At 36.6% G+C, this 26,398-nt stretch overlaps 1 protein-coding gene across 2 annotated transcripts in view; it reads left to right on the top strand.

Annotated features, from left to right (window-relative positions):
* LOC121066610 (ras-related protein Rab-10-like) overlaps positions 1 to 26,132 on the top strand; it is a 30,176-nt gene extending 4,044 nt beyond the window's left edge. Inside the window, exons 2-6 of one of the 2 annotated variants that reach the window (XM_040550303.1) lie at positions 1,813 to 1,873; positions 3,098 to 3,236; positions 11,947 to 12,036; positions 16,947 to 17,048; positions 25,754 to 26,132. In XM_040550303.1, the coding sequence (XP_040406237.1) occupies positions 1,813 to 1,873; positions 3,098 to 3,236; positions 11,947 to 12,036; positions 16,947 to 17,048; positions 25,754 to 25,828 (467 nt within the window). In that variant the 3' untranslated portion in view covers positions 25,829 to 26,132. Of the gene's footprint in view, positions 1 to 1,812; positions 1,874 to 3,097; positions 3,237 to 11,946; positions 12,037 to 16,946; positions 17,049 to 17,389; positions 25,183 to 25,753 lie in introns of those variants that run through there. The other variant, XM_040550304.1, reaches the window with a different exon arrangement.
* Positions 26,133 to 26,398: the final 266 nt, after the last annotated feature.

Here is a 26,398-nt window from a genome sequence, read left to right as displayed (position 1 = left end):
AAGTCAATATGCCTTATTTTAATTTAGATTAAGTTTTAGTCTGATTCAGCACTCTGCTTCCCTTTTTATAAATAAAAAAAAATCTTATATCAATTTATTATTAAAGTGTATGTCAAATAAAAACTGTTTCCTATGGGTCTGGGAATCCCTAGCTGTAGTATAATTTTTTGCTGTATTTTTTTGCACTGTTTGAAAGTGACTTTCCAGCCTCCCAGTACGTGCCTTGTCCTTCTCAAGTGCTCTAACATCAATTGTAGAAAGTGATACAGATAATTAAACAAAAACGTGTGAATTTCAGGAGCAAATGTTTTCTGTAACGTTTAAATTTCAACTGACATGAGCACATGAGCAAATTTGGCTTAAATTACCTTTCCAGCCAACATTATTAATTCCATCAAGGAAGCTTTGTGTAATATTAATTACAGATACCAATTATATTATTTCATCTTCCCTTGCTATTGAAGCTTCAATAAAATTCATCAAGTGAAGGACATGATTATCATAATAATTTTAAACTCTTTTGCCACATGCACACAAAAATGTTACTACCATTGGATTCTTGCATGTGAGCATGTACTCTTCAAAGGTTTGCGCAAAATACATTCAGAAATAAAAAGAAGGGAACATTTCCTTCACTGCATTATTTTATTGCCACAAATGCTTTCGTTTGATAAAATAATTCGGCAGCCAGATTCCAGTAGAAATCAGTGCAATGGTGCTAACCTAAAATCATACTGCTTTTGCAATCTTTCTTTCTTTCAAATGACATTACTACAGGTGACGAGCAACTCTGAAGTTAAGTAGCTGCATGTTGGCCTTGTGGATTCTTGACCGTGGAGAATGCAGTAGGGCCAGCTACCACAATGCTGCCTTACCTTTACTTAATGTAATTGACTTAATGTAATTGCCTGGTTAATTTTCAGGGGAAAAAAACTGAGCAGAGGAACCAGTGAAATGTATTTCAAATTTCAGCAGTATAGTGAGGAGATATATCAGTCCAAGGTAGCAGGTGATAGCAAGCAGATTTTAATGTTAAGTTTGGAGCTTCAACAAGCCACAAATCCAGGTGTCATTTACCACACTTGTCATACTAATTTGATAATATAATAAAACACTATAAATTATAAGGAAAGTATATTTGAGGAAGGATCTGTAATGTATGTAGAGACGATACTCAGCAGTGATTTCAAGTGCTAGTGCCTGATTTTAGCATTAACAATCTGTATTTGGGATACACAGAGATAAAGACTGTAGAGACAGTTGTTGATTTGAATGACATCCAGTGTATGCTTGTCTTTGCATTTAACTAATGCAACTAATTTCTATTCCTGTTCATGTAACCCTAGATTATTTTTTAGGGATTTGGAACTGAAGACTGAAAAATGGCATTGTGCATGTAACAGCTTTGTAAGCATTCGTTGCTAACTATGTATAGCCTTTGTGATGAAATTGGAAACAACTGAAATCACCAGTGTATTTGCCAAGTATTATTGTGCATAAGCCATGAAACTGCTGTCCTATCATTTGTCTATTAATGGAAATAAGCACACGTAGTTTCGGAATATCTGCACCTTTGCTTTGACCTGCCCCTCCATTGCATTTAGTGTAATATATTGGCACATAGTTGTCTTCACCACTGAATAATTTCCTTTTACAACTTCCATTTTAAATTTATATGGTTAGTTATTCTTTGTTTGATACAGTTCCTTTTCACCCTCTGTTCAAAATTGCATGATAACTAGAGTTAAGAAACATTCTTCAAAAGGAAATCCGAGTTATGAGAAATGTTACAGATTTCCTTCTTTCTTCTAGGCATTGATTTTAAAGTAAAGCTTATAACGCTTAATGATACAAGAGTGAAACTTCAAATATGGTAAGTTTTAATTTATATCACAAATGAAAGCCAACTAAAGTGCATTACAACATGAAAAATCTCATCTGCTTTTATGTGCATGCCTGCATTAAAGTGCAACTCTTACGTAGTAGGTCATTTTAAATTTTTATTTGAGATAGGGGGGAGCATATTTTTTGCATTAGCTAAACTTTTTTTTGCATTAACTTACTTTTTAATTAAAGTAAGTTAAAAAGAGAGTTGTTGCTAGATTGCTTTAGCAATAAAACTTTGCTGTTGCCAGCATGCACACAATGCAGATCTACAAACCATATTAAGTATATTTAATTGTATGGGAACATTGAGGGAAGTGACAAAGCAAGAAAATGTTATATTTCATTACCCAACAAATGCAGGCTCAAATGACTGCCAAGAGAAAGTTATTCAGATGAATCTTTGGGAATCTACACTCCTTTTTTGTTTGTTTGTTTTTGAGGCTTTTCTAAATGGTATTTAGGAATGCAGACAGCTATATCTACAGGCACCCAATACAGACGGTTATCTATATTTATCAGTATTTAACTTCTCAAGGAGTAGCTGTATACCTGAATTATCTGACCTGTGTTAGATATGCAGTTAACTCCATCTCAGGTTCTAATGCAAAAGTCTTGAAGGCTTGTTGGCAGCTTTCTTAAGGCATAATTATGTGTAGGAGTCTCTGCATCCCAGTATATTACGTTTCTTTCCAAATACCTGTCTTCCATCTAAACCAGATCACTCTGTGTCACAGTTTACAAAGTACTAGTCAGAATGTAGGATGTCATCTGACTCCTGCAGTGCTTGTACTCCAGATTTATTTATTTTTTGCCACCTGAGTTGTACTCATCTTGCAGATTAACTATGTATAAACTGTGAATGAACTGTATATATGAACTGTGTATAAAGTCGTGAGCTTGAAGTTACACTCAGACTTCAGCTGCTGGTTTAGCCTTCCTAGTAGTGCTGTATTCCTCAGCATAAACTTCAGTGCATTTCTTTCACTGCTGAATATACTTGAAATCTGGCACCCAGATTTCCTCCCATCCTTATATTCTCTCGTTCCTTTCATACACGGTTCAAAATTTGTTCAACTCTGGAAAATAAATAATAAATAATAAAAATAAATAAATAAAAAAATAATTTCTTGAAGGGAGAGGTTCTACAGTTTATTCATTGATTTTAAATTTATTTATACATTTATTGGTGACTTTTTATGGTTTCTTTCAGGGATACTGCTGGCCAGGAACGTTTCCATACGCTTAGTACTAGCTATTTTCGTGGAGCACAAGGCTTTGTGCTTGTATATGACATCACAAATATGGACAGTTTTCAAGGCATAACAAGCTGGATGAAAGACATCCATGAGGTAAATATATTTAACAGCGGTTGACCTTTTAATGAAGGTAGTTAATGAATTACTGCAGTTAATGTTTGAAATGACTGGACAAAATTTATTGTTGTTCCTGGAGCTGTGTGTTTTAACCACAGTTTCTTACATTTAACTCAGCACATGGTATGATAGTAAGCTTAATGTTATGTGAAACTGAAGGACCGTGTAGATTATTCAGAGCAACCCCTTGCTGATACTGGAGTGTTTTTGAAGTACATTTGAAACATCTTCAAATCCAGTTTCACACATACTGAGTTACAGTGCTTTTGTCACCAGTGTGGCTGTTCACAAGACCTACAAGCTAATCTCCATGAGTTTTTCCCAGGATTTTAATTAGCTTCAAAATTCCATATAATAACCAGTGATTGCCCTTTCCTAATTTCATTACTTTTATGTTGTTGCCTCATCCCAAAAATCAAATTAAACAAATGAAACATCCTGTTTTTCCTTGCTGGATATTCCCATGTGAGAATGGGAGGAACTTGCAGAGAGAAAGGTCAATCCTTTTTTGGTGCAGCGAGCTGTTGGTTTAGTTCATCTGCTTGTGGTACTGCAGCCAGAAAAGTGTGTCTTCATGTGACGTAGGAAGGGATTCAACAACACATGACTGCCAGGCAGGGAGCATGTTCCTACAAACTTCCCTGCATCTGAAAGTTTGCTCCTGCTGTGCTGCTTCTGGAGCCTGTCAGACCCCTCTGAGCTTCATTCCATCTCTCTAATATGGTGAAAAATTAACACAGCAAAAACAGTTGTGTAGTTTTCCGCTGTGTTAGTGAGTTTAAGAGGTTCATAGAAAGGTCTGGCAGTTTATGGAGTTGTCATAAGGGAGAGTAACAGGAAGGCTGGGAGAAGAATGTGTGGGAACAATGTCGGGAAGGAGCTAGGGAGGAAGTTGTCAGGCATCAGATCACTGAGCTACCTTTAAACCAGTACCGGGAGCCTGTATTCATAGAATCACAGAATCACAGAATCACAGAACAGCTTGGGTTGGAAGGGACCTTAAAGATCACCTTGCTACAACCCCACTGCCATGGGCAGGGACACCTCCCACTAGACCAGGTTGCCCAGGGCCTCATCCAACCTTGAACACTTTGAACACCTCCAGGGATGGGGCATCCACAACATTTCTAGGCAGACTGTTCCAGTGCCTCACCACCTTCTGAGTGAAGTATTGCTCCTAATTTCTGTCTTATTTAAATCTTCCCTTTTTCAGTTTAAAACCGTTCCCCTTTTTCCTGTCATTAGCTGCCTAATATTGCTCAGTCCCTCTTGATGTTTGCTGTTGGGTAGAGATAGGTCTGTTTTCTATGTATTGACACAACAAGTTTGTAGTTAGTATGACTGCATAAGAATCCAAACAAGATAGTGCTCTTTGTTGATTAAAATCAAGTAAACATTCAGGCAGGATTTTTTTTATAATACTTACAGCCTCTGTGAACTGGTAGGAATATGACATGATGGATGGATGGAAGAGCTCATCTTGGAAGAACAGGCTCTGCAAGAAAAACATCAAAGACATCCTTTTCTCTTGTCACAGCTTCAGTATACAGATGAATTAATGAACTATGTATGGTCATATATCCAATAATATACACTTAGGGTATCTTATACTGTTGTTAAGACATTGCATTTACATTACTTCAGTATTAAGAACATTACTATCTATGATGACCTAGTACATCATTATCCTTGATCTTACAGCTATCTTAAAAGTCATACTGTCAACAGAGTGTAACTTCAATAATGTTTTATGCAAGGTGCATTTGTGGCCAAGCAGGCCAGCAGTATCCTGGGCTGCATTCGGAAGAGTGTTGCCAGCAGGCCAAGGGAGGTGATCCTCCCCCTCTCCTCAACCCTGGAGCATTGTGTCCAGTTCTGGGCTCCCCAGTACAAGAGGGACATGGGAGTACTGGAGCGAGTCCAGAGGAGGGCTACGAAGATGATTAGAGGACTGGAGCACCTGTCGTACGAGGACAGGCTGAGGGAACTGGGCCTGTTTAGCTTGTAGAAGGGAAGACTGAGGGGAAACCTCATCAATATGTATAAATAGCTGAGGGGAGGGTGTCGAGAGGATGGAGCTGGTCTCTTTTCAGTTGTGCCCAGAGACGGGACAAGAGGCAATGGGCACAAACTGAAGCACAGGAAATTCCAGCTAAATATGAGGGCACAGTTTTTTACTGTGAGGGTGACAGAGCACTGGAACAGGTTGCCCAGAGAGATTATGGAGTCTCCTTCTCTGGAGATATTCAAAACCTGCCTGGATGCCATCCTGTGCAACATGCTCTAGGTGATCCTGCTCAGCAGGGAGGTTGGACTAGATGATCTTCAGAGGTCCCTTCCAACCCTGCCCATTCTGTGATTCTGTGATATATATACATGCATATATATATATATATATGAAATACTCATCTAACTTCATACTGCCTTCAAAGGGGTCATTTTGCCTTGTCATGTTTAATTAGATCAACAAGATAGTTGATTCACGGGGGCAGGGAAGGATGGGACTAGCACTGGTAGCCACAGTGCTTAAGTGATAAAGCTTAGATCTGCCTGAGTCAATCAGGAAATCACACCTGCATGAGCCTGCTTTCTGTTCATGATACTTAAAAGTTTTCATGTAAACACACTCAAGCTATTAATAATTAGATTGTTTAATCTTACCTCCCAAAAGTACTTCCTTATTTTAAAATTTTAAAAAACTCTCAATTTAAACAATCCCTAGGAATGTAAATTGCATGATTGATTGTACCAATCTTAAAACTAGCAATTAGTGAGTGTTGTAATGGAGCTAGATAATAATAAAAAAAATAATTTAATCCTGGAGTGGTATCAATTTCTGAAGTGTCTTGGTGAAAATGTATGGGGCTGTTCATTGTAAAAGAAGTGTTTCTAAGCAATGACTGTTAACACAGCATATCATGAAAATTAACTACTTACTGGAGGATAGCAACATTTCTTGCATTTGCTTTGGTCTGTAAGTGCAAACCAGTATTTAATTCCCCACAGATGCCCAGTATCAAAGTGGCTGTTGCTACAGCATCCTGAAAAATGTGCAAGGGTAAAAATAAATAAATAAATAAAAATAAAAAAGGAAACAGGTACAGGTTTTGTTAAAAACCAGACTGTTAGGTAAAGTTTATATCTGAACCAATCAAATAGGATTTTTAGGTGATTCAGTTATTACAATTGCACTCTTACTTTTTAATTCTTTGTACATAGAGCTTTTAAATGGAAGGATTTTTAAAAATCTGTTCAGTGTGCTAAGCCATTTTTATTTTCAACTGCTGTAAAAATCTAAGCAATTTAGCATTCCTAGAAACTCCATCAATTTTAGAAAAGCTGGGCAGTCAGTGCTATTGCAATCAGATTGCCAGTAATGTTATCATTGTATTTAAACTATTTTGAGTTTGGAATACAGCAACTTTCCTATTAAAAATGAATTATTGTTTAAGGAAATTCAAGACATAACTATAGTGTCTGTATTGTTCTAACATTTGTGCTCAGTACTAGAGCAGAACTAAATAACAGGATTGTATATAAAAAGGTTACTAGAATAATATACTCACAACTGAGTATTGTAGGACTTCATTGACAAATCCAATACAGGTATATTGGATTTGTAATGCACTAATTAGGAGCATGATCATTGCAGGAAAATTACTTGAGAACCTGCAACCATTCTTTATTCATAGGTGATATCATATTTATTAGGGTTTTCCTCCAGACTGCTGAGTTCTGAAAGGCTGATTCTATTTGGCTGTTAAAAATCAAATACAAGTAACTGTGTACCAAATCCATTTGTAGAAAGCAGTTCCTTCCAGGATGTGTTGAAGAAGATCCCAGCTAACATACTGGCAAAAAATTACTCACAGTAGTAAATGCTCAGAGGTTCCCAGAGAGGATTTGGATCTCTGGAGATGTGTAAAACTCAGTTCAACAGGGCCTTGAGCAACCTCACCACATGACTTTAAAGTTTGGCCAGTTCTGAGCACGGGTTTAGACCAGATGACTTCCAGAAGTCCTTACCAACCTGAATCAGTCCATGATTCACACTTGGGGTATGGGTCACCAGAAACTTTGATACATATTTCAGGCCCTACTTTTCTTTCATATACATGGGACTGGTTTTTGTTGTGCTAGTCTCCTGATGTGGCCATGAAGATGGCATTACCAGTTCCTAACAATTATCTGTGTGCTGGAAATCATGTGCAAGAACTTGCTGATATAATTTAGTGTTTTTGTAATATACTAGCTTTCTTCCTGTGGTATCTGAAAGAAGTGAGCCCTCAATCAGGATATTTAATGTATGGGTGTGGTGGGTTACTGCTGGTTCAACATAGTGCCCTTTCCTGGTTCTGTGCATTGCAATGCAGCATCTGAGAGTTGGGATCTTGGACAGTATTTCTGCGTCATACTTAAATAAAAGCTCTACAGAAAAATGCTTTGCAAATGTAAATTAGTTTGACTTCAAATTGCTCTGAGTTTTTCTTCTTCAGATGGGAAAGCGTGGTGCCAAAAGGATTGAATTGTTCCAATTCATAGATGGGTTTGTTGTTACGACTCTAATTAGAACTGAAAATTTCTTGTCCTTGTCATTTTGCTAAATTGCTATATCTCTAATCCCATATTGGTTTGAGGATAAATTGGTTTATATCCAATCAAGTCTAAGTTTGTTAATAGATATACCAATTCCACCACTTGTACAATTCCACCAAAAACCCGGAAATGAGGCATTTGTCATTGAGATCATAACATGGCATTTAGAAAGATACATGGAAAGAGACATCTGTGAGAATCGTAATATGAACACTGCAAGTGATGCTGTCAAAGAGATTGTGGGGACAGTGTATTCTTAACAAATTATTCTTCATTAGTAAAAAGGATAAGTTTCTGGTATCTTTGTCTAGTAATTAGGAGGAAGAAACGTCCTTGCCTTATGACCTTCCCCAGCTCTGCCTTCATCTCACTGCATGCCGATGTATATCTCATCTTCATATCTGAAAAATTATATTAATGCTACTCTTTTTCCTTCCTTACATACGAACTAGTTAAGCATTACAATAGTGTTTTTATCAGATCTGGGTTCTCAATTTCACTGTTTGGACCTGCAAGCAAACTTCCATTCCCCTTTCAAACTGTAATCAAAATAGTATCAAAATAGTGCAGCCCTGCACAGCTATGCTGTGGAAACATGGTGGAAGGACAAGGTGGTGATTCTGAGGAAAAAGTAATGCTTCACCTGGTAGGTACAAGGAGTCGGGATGAGCTTTGGATTAATAATGCTCAGCGTGCTGCAGGGGGCAGGCTGAGGCCACCCATTCACGGTAGGGTGTGTGCTCACCATTTAAGTGAAGCGATGGTCTCCCAGTAACCTGTAAGTACCTGTGATGCGGTTCTCTTTCCATATAGATGTGTGTGCTACTTTTGACACACAAATTCACAACGCATTTGTGAAAAGTTCCTCTGCAGAATGAGAAAAAGTGCAGAAAAACATCGGGGGAAAAAGAACACATACAAAAAGAATGAGCAAAGCATTCTCCATTTTGCATTCTTGGTTTCTGTTACTACCCACATAGTCAAGAAGTGACTTAGAATATGCATTTACCTGGTTGAACGCACAGGTTAGGTGAAAGTTAAGCAGTCCTGTAGTTATTTAGGACCATGGATGGATGGCTGCTGCTGGAGCAGGCTGCACGAGCACACCATGGTGTTACGTGATGCGAGCGGGTTCCTAGTCCAGTCTGTGGCACCACTGAGTTTGTGGCTGTGGCGCTGCTCCCTCATGTGGCCACCCATCACAGCAGCTGGCAAGCAGCAGCCTGGCTCCGGCTTTTGCCAAAACCTGGTAACTCCAAACTCTTCCAAACTGGTCAAAACACTTGGTTGGCCTCAATAAATCTCACAACTTCAAATTTTGAAGAAAAATAGGGTGATGATGTAGCCTTTTTGGACATTTTCCAAATATTTATATATATATATATATATATGTAGGCTAGGTTTTCTCCAAGTCCGTACTTTATTTAATTTGAAGTTTCAGTGGAATATGAACTTTGAAATGTTAAAAGCAGAACAAAAACTCAGGAGAGTCAACCAAAACTCATATTTTTGAAATACCAAGGCAAAAGATTTTTTTTTCACTGTTCAAAAAAAGAAGATTTCTTTTTTTTTTTTCTTTTTTGCCTTGATTAAATTTTGACAGTACTTTTCCATGACATGGGAGAAATGCTTCCTGACTCTGTTAGCTGGCTTACATAATAGCATCTTAACAACTGTAAAATAATCATCCTCTTTTTAGCTATAGATTTTGCATTTGGAAGGCTTATTCCTGAGCTATAAATAAAAGAGGATGAAAATACACAGTGAGCTTTTAGAAGCACTGAAGAGCCATATTTTTGGCCGATTGAAATCAGTGTACCTCTGCAGTTTTTATGCCAACTGAGCACATGGTCAAACTTCTTCCTACCCATGTTGAGTTATTTTTTTAAGACTTCATCTGCACAATCGGTTTTCAAAATTTAAAATGAAGGTAATGTTGGTTTATATCCTTTAGTTTTCTAAAAAGGAGAAACTTCAAGATACTATCTTTAAAAAAAAATCTAGTCAAAGTGAAAATTCATTATGAAATTGTATTAATGTAGAAATATAGTTATTTATGGAAGTAAATACTGAAAGGCCTGGTATCGCTACCCTTTAAATACTGTTGTTATTTGAAACTGTGTACAAAGAACATTCCCACTTTTAAGAAGTTGTGTTGTTTGTGCAGAAATACACAACAGGATGAATTTCATGTTTTTGCACAGAAAGGATGCTAGCATTTTCTTTTGACCTTTTACTTCAGAGTAAAGTCAAATGTCACTGGTAAAATCCTCAGCTGCATACAGCCTTATTTCAAATAAAAAGTTGATTACATGATGAGATTAAATTGTCTATTTACTCTGCCCTATTTTAAGGACTGATGTATGTAATTTTATGTAGGAGAACCATTGACCTTAATGAGTAAAGCTCCAGTGCATTCTGAAACAGCCAACATTTTGGTCTATTAATCCAGGTTAAACTGATTCATTATTTTGGGCCTGTACTTTATACTCTTATGATGAGCTTACTTCATTTTAATACTGCATTGTCTTGAACATCAGCTGTGGTTATGAAATGAGATTAGCTGACTCTAAAATGAGAGTGCATTAAAAAAACGAAATGGTGTTCCTTAATAATAAATTGTGGCCACTGCTGTACTCTTCAAATGAGGCAACTTAGTTGTAAAAGAGAGAGAGAAAAAAAAAAGAGAAAAAATAATGATTCCATCATCCTTTAATGAATAGAGATTTTTCTTTACATTTCTCTGTCGGGGGGTACTTGTGTCCATGTGCAGCTCTTTGTGCTCTGGGGAAGAGTGTTGTCTGTGCCTGTTTCTGTTTTATGGTACAGATTCTGAGAATCGTGGTTGTGAGGGCTCAAAGTGTTTGACTTCTGATACTAGAATTTTACTGCAGCTGTAATTATGACTTATCAGTGTTCTCTTGTTGTTTATTTGGAAATGAGGCATCTTCTGTCACATTGGGTAGGTGAATATATTTGCATATGCCTGTTCCTTTCAGTCTTTCCAAAGAAAAAATTTCCAACTATTAGCTAGTTTTAATCCCCTCTGAAAGAGATAGAGACACCCTACAGCTTTATTAGTATTATAAAAATTAATTCTTTATTAGAGATTTCATCAGCATCCTTGTAGAGAGATCTGTAGCATGAGATCAAACTATTTGAGTCATCAGAGGAGCTGTGAGAGCATTTTCTTTCGGAATATGTCATGGGATCAGATCACATGTGCATTGTCTCTAGACTAAGACCCTCAGCTTCCTCCATTTAAGCATCAAAAGTGGATTTAAATACTGTGTTTTTCGCAACAAATGTCAGTTTGTAATTTCCACATTCTGTTGCAGAACTGTTCCATTTCCCTGTCATTATTCCAGTCATGTAGAGTTACAATGGCTTATCTTAAAATAACACTGATGTAAAGCATCCAGAGTCATCATGTACGTAACTGGATTAGTGGAACGAAGGATGGAGACAAGGTCAAAAAGCTAGATTTTTCTTCCTTCTGAAATCAATGAGGTTTTTAAATTTTTACTTCATTAAAAATCTATTGCCTTCTTCCGAGTGTCTTGGAATAATCAAACTTTTATGTTGAGTTTGAGCACTTTGAATGTAATTTTACTGTCTGTGTGCAAAAGTGAAGTACAGAGAGGTGCTCTTTCAGGTGCAGCAAATTCTTTCCTTTTTTCCTTTTGAGTGCCAGATGTAGACCTGACTAACATGCTAATCCATGAACCCATTACTTCAGGGAGGGCAGCGTCTGTGACTTTGGGGCATTTCCAGTCACTTTAAAACCTCAAGATGAAGCATTCATCAGAAGACGGCACACATGCACCATATACTTTATACCATATTGAAAGATGTTCCAAATTATGCCTGTACTTGAAAGCGGCTTTTCTCTGCTCCTTGCAGTCTTGATGTTTTCCTCAGAATCCTGTGAACTCATGAAAAATATTTCCACAGATGAAAAGGTCAGGACAGAATTTAGCCTTTGCTTTCAAGGGAATAGTGGTGAAGGTTAGTGTGAGTTGAAGGTGAAAGGCTTACATTGTTTGCCTTTTTCCTAACATGACACTTACTAATGCTGGTTCTCTTTTAGAAAGCAGGTGATGAAGTGGACGTAGTACTGTTGGGCAACAAGTGCGATAAGGAGTCTGAACGTGTAGTTCCAAAACGTAAAGGAGAAAAGGTATCATTGATCACTGGTGCTTTCTTCCGCTGAGTATCTTAGTATGTGACTATGAACTGTTACACTGAAAATGATAAAAGGCTCCTGGATTCCAAAAATTCTGTTAGAAATCGCTCCAGAAGAACAATGTGTTTTTTTTTTGTTTGTTTTTAACATATGTGCAGAAATGCATTAAATATCTCGTAGCTGCTCTCTTCAGAATACTGATTCTTATTTTAAAAGGTAAAATGAACTTAAATAGTTACAGGCATTATGGTAGAAATTGTATTTTTCAAATTATAATTACAGTTATTTTAGAATCTGCATTTCAGAGTACTGTTCTGATGTGGAATGCTAAAATATAATACATAGTACATTCTGCATCATCTTTATAGTACCTGATGTACTTATCAATGATTTTTTGCTACAGTCTGACTGTAAAGAGCTATTATGGCAGCCTGTGCACTGTGATCTTCATTGTTTATAAATAGCCCTAAATAATACTGGACAGATACATTCAGGGAACATCCAGCTATCCTCCTAGTTCTAACTGTGTAGATTGTATAGCTGAGATTATAGTTCAGTTATAGTATAGTATAATTTAGACTATAGAGGAAGAACTGGTAAGTGGAGAGTACTGTTTTAAAGGTGATAGCAAGTTACCATCGCTGAGAACCTGTAAGGAAATGCAGGAGATATGCAGTGGCAGAAGAAATCGTGGTGCTGACTTAATGTTGCAGTTTAGCTTGGAGTATATACCAGTAATTTTTGCAACTGAAAATTGTAAACATCTGTTGTATGTATCTTGGAATGAATCCTTCTAGTATGAATTTAGACACAGTGAGTCAGGCAGGTTATACGGTGTTTAAGGAAAAGAACACGGATAATTTCTTGCCAATTACGTAATTCCAGATTAGGAAACTTTAAAAAATAGCATAAAGTGTACTTTATCTGTGTACATGGAATAAAGTTGCTGAAAAATACATGTATACTCTAACTCAAGGAATACACTGTCAGAAATCTGAAGGCTCGCTGGATGCATGTGCACAAGAGGGCAGTATTAGGGTTTTGCATATGGTATTAACAATGACATTTTCTGACTTCTGCATCCTTAACGATGCAGTCAACATTTCTCTTAATGTAGTCTTTTTTTTGAGAAACAAGTCATTACCCTCTCACCACTGAGTCTGCTTTCCAGATTTCTCCCGTGTTCTGTGGCAGCTCTTCAGTTATACTATTTTTCTGTTAATGTGATTTTAAAATGTTAGAGAGTCTGACTGAGCTAGCTGGAGAAAGACTGCATTAGCAGAAAGTGAGCTAATATTGTCCTCTCACTCCAAGGAAGAAAATACCATATTAAGAGGGGAAAATGGTTTGATGCCAACTCTGCCACATAATAATTCATACTTATATATTTCGTATTGCCCTGTGAGTATAAGCTGTAAGTATTGTTCTGCTCAGATTCTTGGATCAAAGGATTCTCTGGGAACCTTACCATGGATTTTGGCATTTCCATAACAAGCTGTCATAACTGAGTTGTCATGGTATGCCAGTGTAAAAACTAATTTAATACAGAGAAATTATACTTTTTAACCTTGCTTTTGTAATTGTACCATTTTGGTCACTCATAAATTGACATACTTATTTTTAACACTATGAAGTATTTTCTTGGATTAATAACTTTCATTTATTAATTTTGAGAGAAGTTTGCATTCACCTTTTTTTGGGTTCCTCTTCCAATTCCCCTTTCCCCCAAACCAATAACATTATCTTTCTCACTGAAAAATAAGTCAAAAAGCCGAAGGTTACATGATTTGGTAGAATATGCCCATTTTTCTCATCACATCTTTCTAACAGAAATAGACAAATGTGTTTGTTTGCTTGTTTGTTTTCCTTATGTTATCTTCATGTGCCTGACTTCAGAACTGATTTTACAGGTAAATATGAGTGAAAAAACATATTCCACAGTGCTAGGAATATTGCAGACAAATCTCTCTGATTCAGCACTAAGAAATCATAGCAGCATTTTACTAGGAATTACCATATTTTTAGTTAAAATAAATAAACATTTGGAATTAAACATAGGTTTGGAAAAGATATTGACATTATTTATTTTGTTTTTGTAAGTAAGATATAAGCTTATTTCACTTGAGATCTCCAAACTGTTCTCAAGGGTGATATAAAATAATGTTTCCAAGTAGCATTATCACCATCAGTTTGGTATTTAGTTTTATTTACAGATCTATTCAAGATATTCCTAAAGGTTAAAAAAAAAAAAAAAGTAATTCTTTGAATGTGCCTTTCCAGGTTGTTTGCGGTAGATTAGCCAAAGCTGTGCTCATACTTGCTGCTGCATTAATACTGGACTGATGGTGATTTTTTTTTTTCATCTATGTAAATTTGTAGAAAACTTGCTTGCCACAATACTTACCAGAATTGGAATAATACATACATTAATGCTTACATTTGTGGAGTCTCCCTCCTTGGAGATACTCACAAGCCATTTGGACATGGTCCTGTGCAACCTACTCTGGATGGCCCTGCTTCAGCAAGGAGGTTTGACCAGATGACCTCCAGAGGTCCCTTCCAACCTCAGCCATTCTGTGATTCTCTGATTAATCTTCTCTATTTGGTGTTCTTTATTCATTCTTCTTTATTTATTAAATCCTTATCCAACCATTTAAAGGACGAGGAGATGATCCGGAATTCTCAACAGAGGGCAAATTGTGTGAGCCACTCTGATTGCCTTCTATGATACCAGGAAATGAGGATGTGGATAAAGGAGTAGCAGTGGTTTTGATCTATTTTGAATTTAATAAGGCTTTTGTCACTTCCTCACATGGCATCCTCACTTGGAAGCTAGGAAATGTGGGATAGATGCAAAAGGTAGTAATTGAAGGCTATGTGGTGGGTAGTAACAAGCAGAGTACATCAGAGGTCTGTGGTGGGACTCTGGTTGTTCAACATCTACATCAGTGATCTGATGACAGAAGGAGATTCACATGTGATGTGCAATTTAGGGTTGTGACCAGCACACCAAATGGTAGAAGTTCAATTCTCTAGGACCTTGATGAAATGCTGTAAAGAGAAATACACCTGGAATGGAATAATCGCAGGCATTGGTGCAAGCAGGGAGTGATTGCCTGAATTACAGCCCTGCTGCAGAGCATTGACAGATTACAATGAACACCAGCTTGAATATAAGTCAATGGTGGCCTCTCATTGCAAAAAAGCATGCTGGGCTACAATTAGGAGAATAATGGATGGCAGATCTGGAGAGATTATTACCCCTGTCTTTCTAGTGCTGGCAAAAAATGCAGAAAAGTTGCAGAATCTCCATCCTTGGGGGATTTCAAAGCTCAGGTAGGCAAAGGTTGACCCTATGTTATATGGGCAGTAGTCCCATTTCAAGTAGGGTTATCTTTCCAAGTCATTTTTGTGATTCCATGATTAAAATGGTGTGTGTTTATCAGAGTTTCTACATAGGTAGACTCTAGATGTCTATTACATGACACAAGAAAGAAAAAAGGAATATTTAATAGTAGAACCTGTATACTTCATAAATTGTGAAGCAGTCTTCCCCATTTTATTAGCCCAGTATTTTAACTACATGTATTTTTTCTTATGAACCATAATGGATCACTGTTTAGCATTGGCACTTGCTAACAGTAAGGTGATCTTAATTTTTTGTTACAAGTTGCTGCAGTATCTAAAACTGTTCATTGCAGTCAGCAGGAGTTTAGAATCTCTTATGAAGTAGTCTGTTTTAAGAAACAGAATTGTTCTTCATTTTCAAAATTATATTTCATTACAGTATTTTGGAAAATAAACCATTTTGCTTACCTTTTTCCACCTTTAAAATCGTCTTTATTATATCATTACTAAACTTTTGCACTTCAATTCTTATACCTTCATACCTTATTTTTGAATTTTTGTAAGTTAGCTCTAGAGCCCATTGAAAACAAGCATAACTGCCAGCATTAGACTTTTTATCCTAATGAAGAGCATCACAAATAAATTAAGTGGTCAGTAATTATAGGATTTTGTGTACATTATAGGCAGTAGGAGTGTTTTCTTTCACTGGGATTGCCTTCTCCAGATGTGTACTGAGAGGGTTTTCATTGCAAAGGGAATAAAATAGGCTCTCCCACTATGTTTTTTTCTGGCATATGTTCTCAACTTAGCCTCCTCCCATGGGAGGCAATGGTCAGCTGTTTTTCTCCATGTATTTAACAGTATAAATTAGAAGAAGTTCAGGACCTTAAAAAGCTATGAATTTTGTAGTTCATTTTTCCTCATGCCAATATGTATCTACCCAGCTGTAAGAGAGGTACACTGGAATTGAGGGGACACAAGTAAATTAAATAAAATTAACCAATATAATATCTATGCTGTGGATTTATTCTAAGTATTTTCCTGGTTATCCTATTACCATAATATATTTTCACATACACATCTGTTCTTTGTATGTCTGTTATGTGTGCTTTTCTGCGTCTTTAGTGAAATACTGCATCTCTTTTTTTATTTCATCATGACTGTTTTTATACATTTTTGTCACATTTTCATCTATCCTTTTCTGCAGGCATTCCATTAATTTCCTCTAAATAATTGCCTAGGAGACGATTCATTTTCCAAACCAGTCAAAACATTGAGAAGAGACCCACTACAGTTTGTTCTTATTTACAAGTAAAGATGGGTCAAAAAAGTTGTTTTGAAAATACAGAAATTTAAGAAGACTGATTTAAAATTTACCTGAAATTTATGAAACGAGGATGAATACAGTGTACTTTACTGAGCTGACATTTACTTAATATTTATATAACATGTTAGAAACTGTCAGAAGCATCTGCATATCTATTGCTGTTAGTATCGGTAAATATTTTATTTTTTCCTGAAGACTGTTTATCCTGTTGCCTACATTTGTTTTTCAGCTTGCTTGGGAGCATGGGATACCCTTTTTTGAAACCAGTGCCAAAGATAACGTGAACATTGAGGATGCATTTTCAGTCTTGACTAAGGAGATACTGGAAAAGGTAGGCTGAGCAGAAAGAAAGGGGAGATTGGGTAAACAAGATTGTAAATACAGAATGGCTTTAACAAAGCACAACCAGGGCTGCTGTTGCATTATGTAGTTATATTTGCGGGTATCCTGTAACTGTAGATGTATGTGGAGGACGTGGAGAAGAAGAATTGTGGGAGGAGAGAACAGAGGAAGAAGGGAACATGTATAATAGTGTTCAAGGAGAAGGTGAAAATTCAGGAAAGCTGCATTAGTGGCTTTCCTTCCCACCATTTTCTTCAAGAGAAGGGTTAATACAGGGGGGTTACACAGTAGTTCCACTTCTGTGCCAGGAAGATTCCTTTTTTTCTGTAGGTTTCCTCAGAATATGCATACTGTGAAGAGGCCACATGCTGATGGAAAGAGCAGACCTTTTATGTTCAGCAATCAAATATTTTATCCAAAGATCATAGTTGTTTGTTTGGATGATTTACACTACTGCTTGGGAAGATCTCAGAACTTAAAGATTTGAGTTAATTAGTGATAGAATCAATATTGTAGCTGTCAGAGTTGGCATCTCTAACCACTTAGATTGTGTTGGCGTAAAGGTCCTTGCTACTCAGAGTTGCCATACAAAACTCTTTTGTAGGACTGAATTATTGTTAATTAGCTATGAAAATGTTTTGCATCGCAATTTATTTTTAGACAGTAGAATATTATTTTAGACATTAATGGATGTTCTTCATGCAATGCATTATCATTGCCATTCATCACCAATATTAGTTATACAAAACTAGCCTTCCATTCCGAATACTCTTGAAGTCATAATAAAGATAAATGAGCAAAATTACTGACAAAGTCACAAGTTGCAGTGTTTTGATTAAATAGCCATAGAGGATGGTCAGAATAATAGCTCAGGGCTGGACTGCTTCTAAATCAAGGTCCTGTCCTAGTATACAATAACACAAGCTGTAGTTTTATTTGTTGTTGTAAATTTTTTTTAAAATATATGATTTTGACTCCCTTAGCATGAAAATGAAACTCAACTCCCAAATATCATTTAGAAGAGGAGGATAGCAGGTCTTTGAATAGCTGAGAAAAAGTCTCAAATAAGATAACTTTGAATTTCTTGTAAATGAAAAAGACACTTTCAACTATAAATAAACAGTATATTTGATAGTATGCAGCATGAAAGCTACAAAGCAATAGCTATGATCATAACTGCTGCAAAGACAAATATCTGCAAAGCTAACATTTCTGCATAGTGCATTTGGGTATGATGTGAGAGAATTCTCTGCAGCATTCAGAAATGGTGTTTGGTATTTCTCACTCCAAGATTGCCTGTATTCATTTTACTTAAGGTGTAATTTTAGTATTCCTACTAATCTTCGTGAAAATCCATGGTTATTATAGTGTGGATATGCAAACAAATTCAGACCATTGTACTCCAGCATGGCTTGAATTAGAACTCCTTGAGAATACGATTATACAGTCTGTGTGCATGTACATGTGTTTGGAAAATAAGTCCATGAGAATTTGTCAAGTTTGTCTGTAGTAACATTTCGCCCTGTCTAGAAATGTTTGCAAGAGTTTGTCTATAGTAACATTTCACTCCATCTAGAAATGTTTGCAATCCCTGTTGGGGCTTTACATGCCATTACTTTGGTGTATAATTTGTTATTTGTAGTGAAAGACATTTGTTGATTTAAACAAGGACTCCTTCAGCCCAATTGGTTTTGCCACTGGCCTGATAAGAAAGAATTCACAGGAAAAAAAATAAATAAATCTACCATACAGTCTCATCATGGTTTTCAGGTTCAACAAAATAATTTGCTTGTTCACAAAACTGTGAAATCTGAATGTACTACTTGAATTTTAACTTCCTCTAACTGATGAAATTTTGGAGAAGGAAAAATGTGCTAAGAAGTGTGACTAGTAGGTGTGAAAAATGACATGATAGCTGCCAGTCTGAGATCACTTCGGTCATACATCCATTCTGCAATGGTAAAATACGTACTTGCTGATTTGAAGAAGGAGATACATCATTACACAGTGTTTTGGCCCAGGACGTGTATCTGAGGTAGCAGGATATTGGGCCTTGCTTACTTCTGTGGTAGGACCATCTATGCCAGACTGATGAGATGCTTCAGTGGAAGCATGTCATTGCTTTACCAGTCCCATATAGAAAACTTGTTTGAAGGAGCTCTCTTAAAAAGTCTAGTATGGCCATGCCTTTTGGAAGTGGGCTTAGGTCATTCAGAAGTAAGAGAGGCAGGCAGACAGACAGTAGACCATTTTCAGATGCATTGCAGTAGGCTACATTAATCTTGGGAAATCTAGGATTTTCTGTATACACTCTTGTTCACCATCTACAATACAGGCGTTTCTCTATTAACTAGTTCTATAGGAAATACACATGGAGATGGGGAAGATCAATGTCTGGAAATGTAGAGGTCATATAGAAGTAATGAGCTTCTCGATTCTCTTGAAATTTAGAACAAGTTGCAGTTCGAAGTAGGATTCCCAATTAAATGTATATATATATATACACATTAAAATGTGTCAGACCTAAAGGGCAGATTTGTATTGTCATTATTTTGTCCTGCATTTTCCTATTTGTAGACTGTGGATTTAAACCAACAGACCATGCTACTTATGTGAGACCATACTATGTCTTCTTTTGTGGCTTTACTTTTATCTGGTTTAGGGGAGGGAGAAGACTTCCATGTCCCAGTGATTCATATAGCTAAAACACTGCTCAACTTTTCAGATATTTATAATCCATGAAAACCATTCTCTGATGGGTTTCAAACCCATGGCTCTAATTTGCATGGAAAATCTCATTAAAACAATCAGATATTATTCGAGAGCTTACATTGGTTCCAGCTGTGGAGTCATGACATATTTTTGAGAATAGTTAACTCACAGTTTTCAATCATTATCAGATAATAATCACAAAATCATAGAAACATAGAAACATAGAACAGCTTGGATTGGAAGAGACCTTAAAGATCATCTAGTTTCAAACCCCAAATAATAATTGATTTCATTGTATTGGAAAGGCTATAGTGGAAACAAATGTTAATTGCACTTACAGCTTATTCCAGAGGTTTGCTTAGACATGTTGACAAATAAATTCTTTTTTTATTGTTATTATTCACAATTCTTGCAAGTCTCAGATTTGCCTAAACCTGCTTATTAATTGATGACAGCTGTTCCTTAACAGTGCTTCAGGTTGCCAGTGAGCTATTTGTACTTGTGAGTCAGTCCTCAAAAAACAACCAAACCCCCAAAATACCACCCAGAATGCAGTTAGTATTTGCACTTCTGTGTTGTTTGGTTTCATGGCAGACGAGCAGTACTCTCTTCAACTAGCTTTTAAAAAAATGTTACAAGCCTTTGTGTTTCTGTCTTTGTGGGTGTGGTGGTTGGTATTTTTCTAAACTAGGAGCAGAAGGATGGAAACTGTATTAAACAAAAAGAAAAGGAAAAAAAATGCAGTTCTTGCTCTTTTCTGAAGGCTGCTATAAAACTATCCGAAACTTATGTTCTGCCTACATCCCAAAATTGATCAACTGCTAAGATTGTTTTAATGTTATATTAAATAAATACATATCTTCTGAGCACAGAACAGCCAAAACCTATTTAAGAACTTTCCTTGTGCTGTTGAGGTTAACATGTAAAGTCTAACAGTTAGATGTAATTTGAGATGAATATTCAAACGTAATAGGCCTCAACTCTGTCCTTCCTTGATCTCTTTAGTTTTCTTTCCAAGGCAACAAGATCTTTGAGATTATATTTCCTTGAAAATAAGGTGCTGGGTGAAGGAGAGGCAGAGCACTCTGCAGAAGGAAGGTCTCCAGCAATAGCTCATACGGTATTAGACACAGACAGAGGCTGAAAAATGCTTTGACCAGCTTCTCCAGCTGGAGCTTGCATCATAGATACCAAATTTAATTCAATGCAGGACACAAATCCATAGGAAATCAGACTTCATCATTGCTGAGATTCTGGGAATTGTTAGTGTGTCCTGAAGATCCCCGTGTCTCAAGCAGTGCACATTCCGTGTTTATTTATTATCCTTAGTCATGCATGAAGCCCCAGGCTTTATTTACCCTTTATTTATCTTGTACTGACCACAGAATATTAATTTCTTCATGAGGTTTTTCATAATGCTCTTAATGCTGTATTTGAGATCTATTTTAGATTTTTATCTTCATAACCTTAGTAACAGTAGGTAGTATATTCAGCATTGCACACATGGGAACCATGGTACAGATATTAAAGCAAAAAGGATAAATGGTACCAACTCACATAGCACTGGAGCAACGTAAGGCCTAATTTTGCTCTACATCTTGTTTAATTGAAAAAGGTCAGTTCTGAACATTGAATGAGCCAGATATTCTTCTGGAAACAGTAACATGTAATTAGGTCATGTAAATCAAATGTTGAGTCTTAATCTCTGGATCTTAATCATAATGTTTGAGCATATAGGATGAGATTCATCTCAGTGAGCAACCTTAGGCAGTTAAAATGACTAGGCTGATGTAGTCTAGAATCATAGAATCACAGAATGTTTTGGGTTGGAAGGGACCTTAAGGATCCTCTAGTTCCAACACCCCTGCCATGGGCAGGGACACCTCCCACTAGATTGGGTTGCTCAAAGGCCACATCATCTATATTCAATGGAATGAAACACATCTTTGGATATAATTGTGTTCTGGAGGTGCCTTTCTCTCTACGTTGAGGACTTTGTAAAAGACTCTGTATCACAGCCTTTATGGTTTCATATGATTAATTAAATTCAAGGAAACCAAAGTAAAGTTACACAGTTGGCTTACTTCTGGAATTTGCTGCTTCTGCAAGATCGTGACTTTGCAACCTGATTGCTCTCTTAAATAGGGCTTTTGAGATGGAATGATATTAATCCTTACACAGATATCAGTAGGGTTGGGTTTTCTTAGAGTAACAGCATAGTTGTCTTCTTAAGCTTGTGAAATAATTGCAGTACAATGTTGTTAAAGTCTATGTGTTATTAACAGAAGAGGGAGATAGAGATCCACACTTTGCCAGTGGGTTAGATGTGTCTTAGACGTTGTGGAATAGTAGGATTTGGGAGCAAGGACTTCCATTCCCATCTCTTGAAGAAGGTGTTCTGCAGCGGTGGGGTCCTGTTGTGTCTTATCCTCTCTTGGTCTTCTCCTACTCCTGTCCCTGCCCCAACATTGATCGCTTTCCCTGCTAATGTATCTCCAGCTCTTGCTGATGCTGCTTGTGCTCTGTCCTGGTCATTCTTGTTGGGAGATGACTGTTTTGTATTTTGAACATGTAATTTCAAATCTAGAATTGCAGAATACAAGGAGAATACAGGTTAAAAAAATAGTGGGACAGATCTTAACAACTGAGCTCTCTCTTTGGCTGTGTAGGTACGGAAGTCCCACGAAGTTCATTGCACAAGGTCCTCTGCCATGCTTTGCCAATCTTTGTCAGAATTTTAAGAAGTTACAAATAATAGTAACATCAGTTACAGTCCCTTCTGCATGTTTCTCTAAAGCCAGTAGTTTTCCAGCAGACACTCTGGGTCTGCCTTTGGTAGAGGCATTGAAATTTTGAAAAATTGTATCAGTCTTCCAAACCCATGGTGAACCCTGTTTCCAAAATAACTAAAACAGTATAAAAATACCAAAAACTGGTGCCAATCCAATGCGCTTTAACACTGTTAATCTGAGCAGATTTCCAGCGAGGGACAGGAACTGATCTTAACTAAGGTGTATAAATTTACTACTTTAGAAACCATTCAAAGAGCCCCCCTTATGTTTTGATGCTATTTCTATTTCCCATCTCATCACAGTTTGTCTATCTACAAGTCAGGTACCTGTTGTAAGTCGGTGGTACAAGCTCTGCTTAGAGCTGGTGAGGAGAGCCAGATGGCTGTGGGGAGCACCTCATCCTGCCTGATTTTCTCCACTGATTCTGCAGTGAGCTTAAAACACTTAAACAGATGCCCGTCTGTTGGGTGAGACATGTCTGCTATGGTATTTAGCAGGAAGAACTAGTATTTTATAGCAGTAGATTTCAGTGTCGTAATGAAATCACTGTAGGATAGAAAGAATGGCATCTATTTCCGTGGTGGTATGTTCAAAAGTTCGAAAGGAAGATCCTGAAGATGTGGAAACTTGAGCTTCTCAATATCGCTTCAGTTATTCTCACCTTTTCACTGTTTTCTGCTGTTTGTTGGCTGCCTTGTAGGGAAGTGAGTTTCAACAGGTTGAGCTGAAATGTGAGCTAGGAGGATGTATTGAGAGGGAGGGAGCCCAGAGCAAGGAATGTTGCTTGCCTTGTTCTCTGAGATGGGGGAAATTTGCATACCTGCCCTCCTTAATTTAATGAGAGGAGGGTGCCGCACCTTTTACAGGACTTGACTGGATCTCAGTACTACACAGGACTGCTGTCTCTGCCTCAGCTCCTCATGCAGGACTCATAGTATCTCTTAAAGTTATGAATATGTACTTTCAAAATGTGTGCATAGCACATAGGCTTTAATGAATCCCAAGCTTGTCTGCTTGATGAAGATCTTTTATGAGTCTTATCAAACTGAAGTGATCCTTAAAGTCTTCAACATTTCAAGGACGTTTAAAACAAAATACTACCTCTTCTTTATTGGTGGAGAGGCCATTCTTGTCTTTTCGTCCTGGATAATTTGTTGATTAACTACTACCAGATAATGATTTTACAGATGGTATGAACAATTTCATTGTGAAATAGGTTTCATCATTATTAATCACCTAAGGATCCTTACTGTACCTATTACTGGCCACCCAGAAGTACTATCCAGCAGTAAAATATTTGCAAATAAGCACTGTCAGTGTTTAAGGAATATGCAAATCACTGCCCTTTAACTGAAAGCATGAAGTTAGATGTAACCCGCAACACTTTAAAATTATCTGTTTCCTCTAAAGTTAAGTAAGTGAAACTTGAATACTGGAATTGTTCAAATATTTTTTTTTTGGAACACTCTTATTACCTAGACTGATTTTTTTTTCTTGCGAATAAAAAGGTGTGAAATGAAACCTCCTTAGCTTATGTCCACGGTAATCAACACTCAGTGTTACTGCTTGGTCTCAACAAAGTACATTTTAAATTTCTTTTTGTACTGTTTTCTTCCAGATCTTTTTTCTCACTATCTTATCCCTGAACCAGAGTGGTGTCATGTTCTTGAGGTGACAAGTTTATGGTTGATTACATTAGTTTCTGCCTTGCTGCTTCTTTTGAAAAGGACTTCATACTTTACATTTACAGCCTACACATAAAGACTCTCAAATACTGTCTCCACCTAGAACAAGACCTAACGGCCACTATGTGTATTCAAGCATCCTACACAGCAGAAAAAAAATAATTTAATGCATCTTCTCCAGAATTTTAGATAGTGTTAAATATTCTCAGCTAAAGGGGAATAGTGCTTATTTTAACATGAGGAAACTTTTATTTTCCCATGATTTTGATTTGACTGAATAATTTTAGGTGAACTTTTCTGGGTATAGTCAGACTGCTCTGTGACACTGTATGTGGAATTTCTGGATTCTAAATCATGACTACCATTGTCTTACATGATGCAACTTTTTTTCTTCTTCCTTTTTTTCCTGTGCTTTGAATTTCATGAATTCCAGCTCAGATATCTGTCCTTTCTGGAACCTTCTTATTATTGTGAGAAATGGTTGTTTATGGCTGTTGGGTTTGGTTTGAGAGAGGAATGTGGTGATTCCAGTGGTTGCGCTTACTTCTCTGTATATCATTATATACTTGGTAAACCTGCCAAGAAGCATACAGCGGAATGGCAAGTAGAAAAGTTTGGACTTTATTTTTCAAGGCATGTGACAATAATCTCAATGTCTTTGTGCTTGAGTTCAGGATTCAATATTCATATTTTTAGAGTCCAAAGTTGCAACATTTACTAGTACTCTGTTGCACAACTGCTTTTGATTGTTTCTCTGGTTAGCACTAATTATCTAGTTAAGTTTATTGCCGAAAGGAAGAGTGCTGGTTTTGCTGGTTTTATTTTTTAAATCTGCTTTTGCAATCTGTAAATAAATGTTTTACAAGGGTGGAGTGCTATTTTGATAGTTCTATCCTGATAAAGACTTAGGTTGCTTCCATTTGGACCTATTTCTTTGAAAAAAAAAAAAAAAAAGTAACGAAGTAGAGAACTGTAGTGAATTTCACAAAACAATTCAATATCCTTTTCAACAAATAATAGCCTATGCCTTTTTCTAATGAGTACCGTTGATCCATATTTCTCTGTTCCTTTCAATTGGATTTTTGAACCTCACGCTCAGTGCTTCAAAGATTAGGGTAGTTAACAGCAAATCAGTGAAAATTAGTGAAATCAACAGAAGAACCTGCACATCTTAAACAATTCATGTGAGTAAAAATTTACAGGATTGGTTCATATGGTTTGTAGCGTCTCCTCAAAAGACATTTTCTATCCTCTGTCACCTTCAGAATAAGAAAAGATGTTTGAGGCGGCTATAGAATTTAAATACACCGAGCTGTGACTTGCATGGGCATCAGTCTCCCTTTAATTTATTAGAAAACTCTAATATTTTATTTAAATATTTAAAGGAAAATATATCTAGCGACCCCACCGAGTCTTTTACATATTAAAATATGTGAAAATTCAAGTTTTTCAACTATTGTACTGCAGTTATCTTAATTAAATGTTTGCTTTTATTTGTTTTACAGAAGTCCCATGTATTATATGACTTAGATGTTGTGGAACTAAATGAAAGTAAGAAGAGAACCTGCTGTGCATTCTGAAATATTGTTTATTGTTTCATTTCCTCTTCAGAAAATATTAACTATTGCAAAGGAACATAAAATATTGTAAAAGGGAACCTGTAATCACAGAACACAGTATTTAAGCATCCTTTTTATTACACAAACGTTGCTGCCAAATGTTTTGACACATTTATATTATATTTTCATATTTTTAATGTAAAGTTAAAACAATTACCTGACTTTGGAATTATTAGTTGCATCTCAGGAGGACTGCATTTGCATACAAATGTTTGTATAAATGAAATCTAAGTGCACTAATTTTCTTGTATTAAAAACATTTACCGTAACATTTTTTGTGTTATTTATACCAGATTCGTAATGTAATGAACATTGACATCACGCAGACAAGCCTTCGATATAAGAAATCACTTATGCTATCCACAAGATAACATCTCTTTAGGCAGCTGATATTTAGTGTAGTCTCCTAAGATAATTTTCCGGAAATTTTTGGCTTTGCTTCTTTTCTGCCCATTTCAGAAATGTACATGTTACTTGAAAACCCTTGAGGGTTTTTTTTTGAAAAACCATGAGGGCTGAGATAAAAGAATA

Source organism: Cygnus olor, chromosome 2 (assembly GCF_009769625.2).
Source record: "Cygnus olor isolate bCygOlo1 chromosome 2, bCygOlo1.pri.v2, whole genome shotgun sequence".
NCBI lineage: Eukaryota > Metazoa > Chordata > Aves > Anseriformes > Anatidae > Cygnus > Cygnus olor.
The sequence above is the reverse complement of the archived record's forward strand: the minus strand, read 5'-3'. Positions and strand labels throughout refer to the sequence as shown.